Consider the following 431-nt stretch of genomic DNA (forward strand, 5'->3'; position numbering starts at 1 on the left):
CGGAAATTTTTTTTTTTTTTTTTTTTTTTTTTTTTAAAGCGAGGTTAACTGTTTTGGGCAGCTTGGTTTTGGGGGGAGGCTAAAAAAGGCCTTTCGGGGTTCCTTTTCTCTGGGGGAGGGGGCGGTGGTCCCGACTTGGCCAGCCGCCTGTTGGAAGGGGGGAGCGGGAAGCGTGGGGATGAGAACCCGGCTCCCCCCACTATGATGAAGACGGAGCCGCGGGGGCCCGGGGGTCCCCTCCGGAGCGCTTCCCCGCACCGCAGCGCCTACGAGGCGGGCATCCAGGCTCTGAAGCCGCCCGACGCGCCCGGGCCAGACGAGGCACCCAAGGCGGCCCACCACAAGAAATATGGCTCCAACGTCCACCGCATCAAAAGTATGTTCCTGCAGATGGGCACGACGGCGGGCGCGCCGGGCGAGGCGGGCGGCGG

General features: G+C 62.9%; 1 protein-coding gene across 1 annotated transcript in view; it reads left to right on the forward strand.

The window, feature by feature from the left end:
- Positions 1-201: 201 nt before the first annotated feature.
- PPP1R9B (protein phosphatase 1 regulatory subunit 9B) overlaps positions 202-431 on the forward strand; it is a 16,039-nt gene continuing 15,809 nt past the window's right edge. Inside the window, exon 1 of the mRNA XM_007465226.1 lies at positions 202-427. Within this exon, the coding sequence (XP_007465288.1) occupies positions 202-427 (226 nt within the window). The remainder of the gene's footprint in view (positions 428-431) is intronic.

The sequence above is a fragment of the Lipotes vexillifer genome, unplaced genomic scaffold (assembly GCF_000442215.2).
Source record: "Lipotes vexillifer unplaced genomic scaffold, Lipotes_vexillifer_v1.1 scaffold591, whole genome shotgun sequence".
Lineage (NCBI taxonomy): Eukaryota > Metazoa > Chordata > Mammalia > Artiodactyla > Lipotidae > Lipotes > Lipotes vexillifer.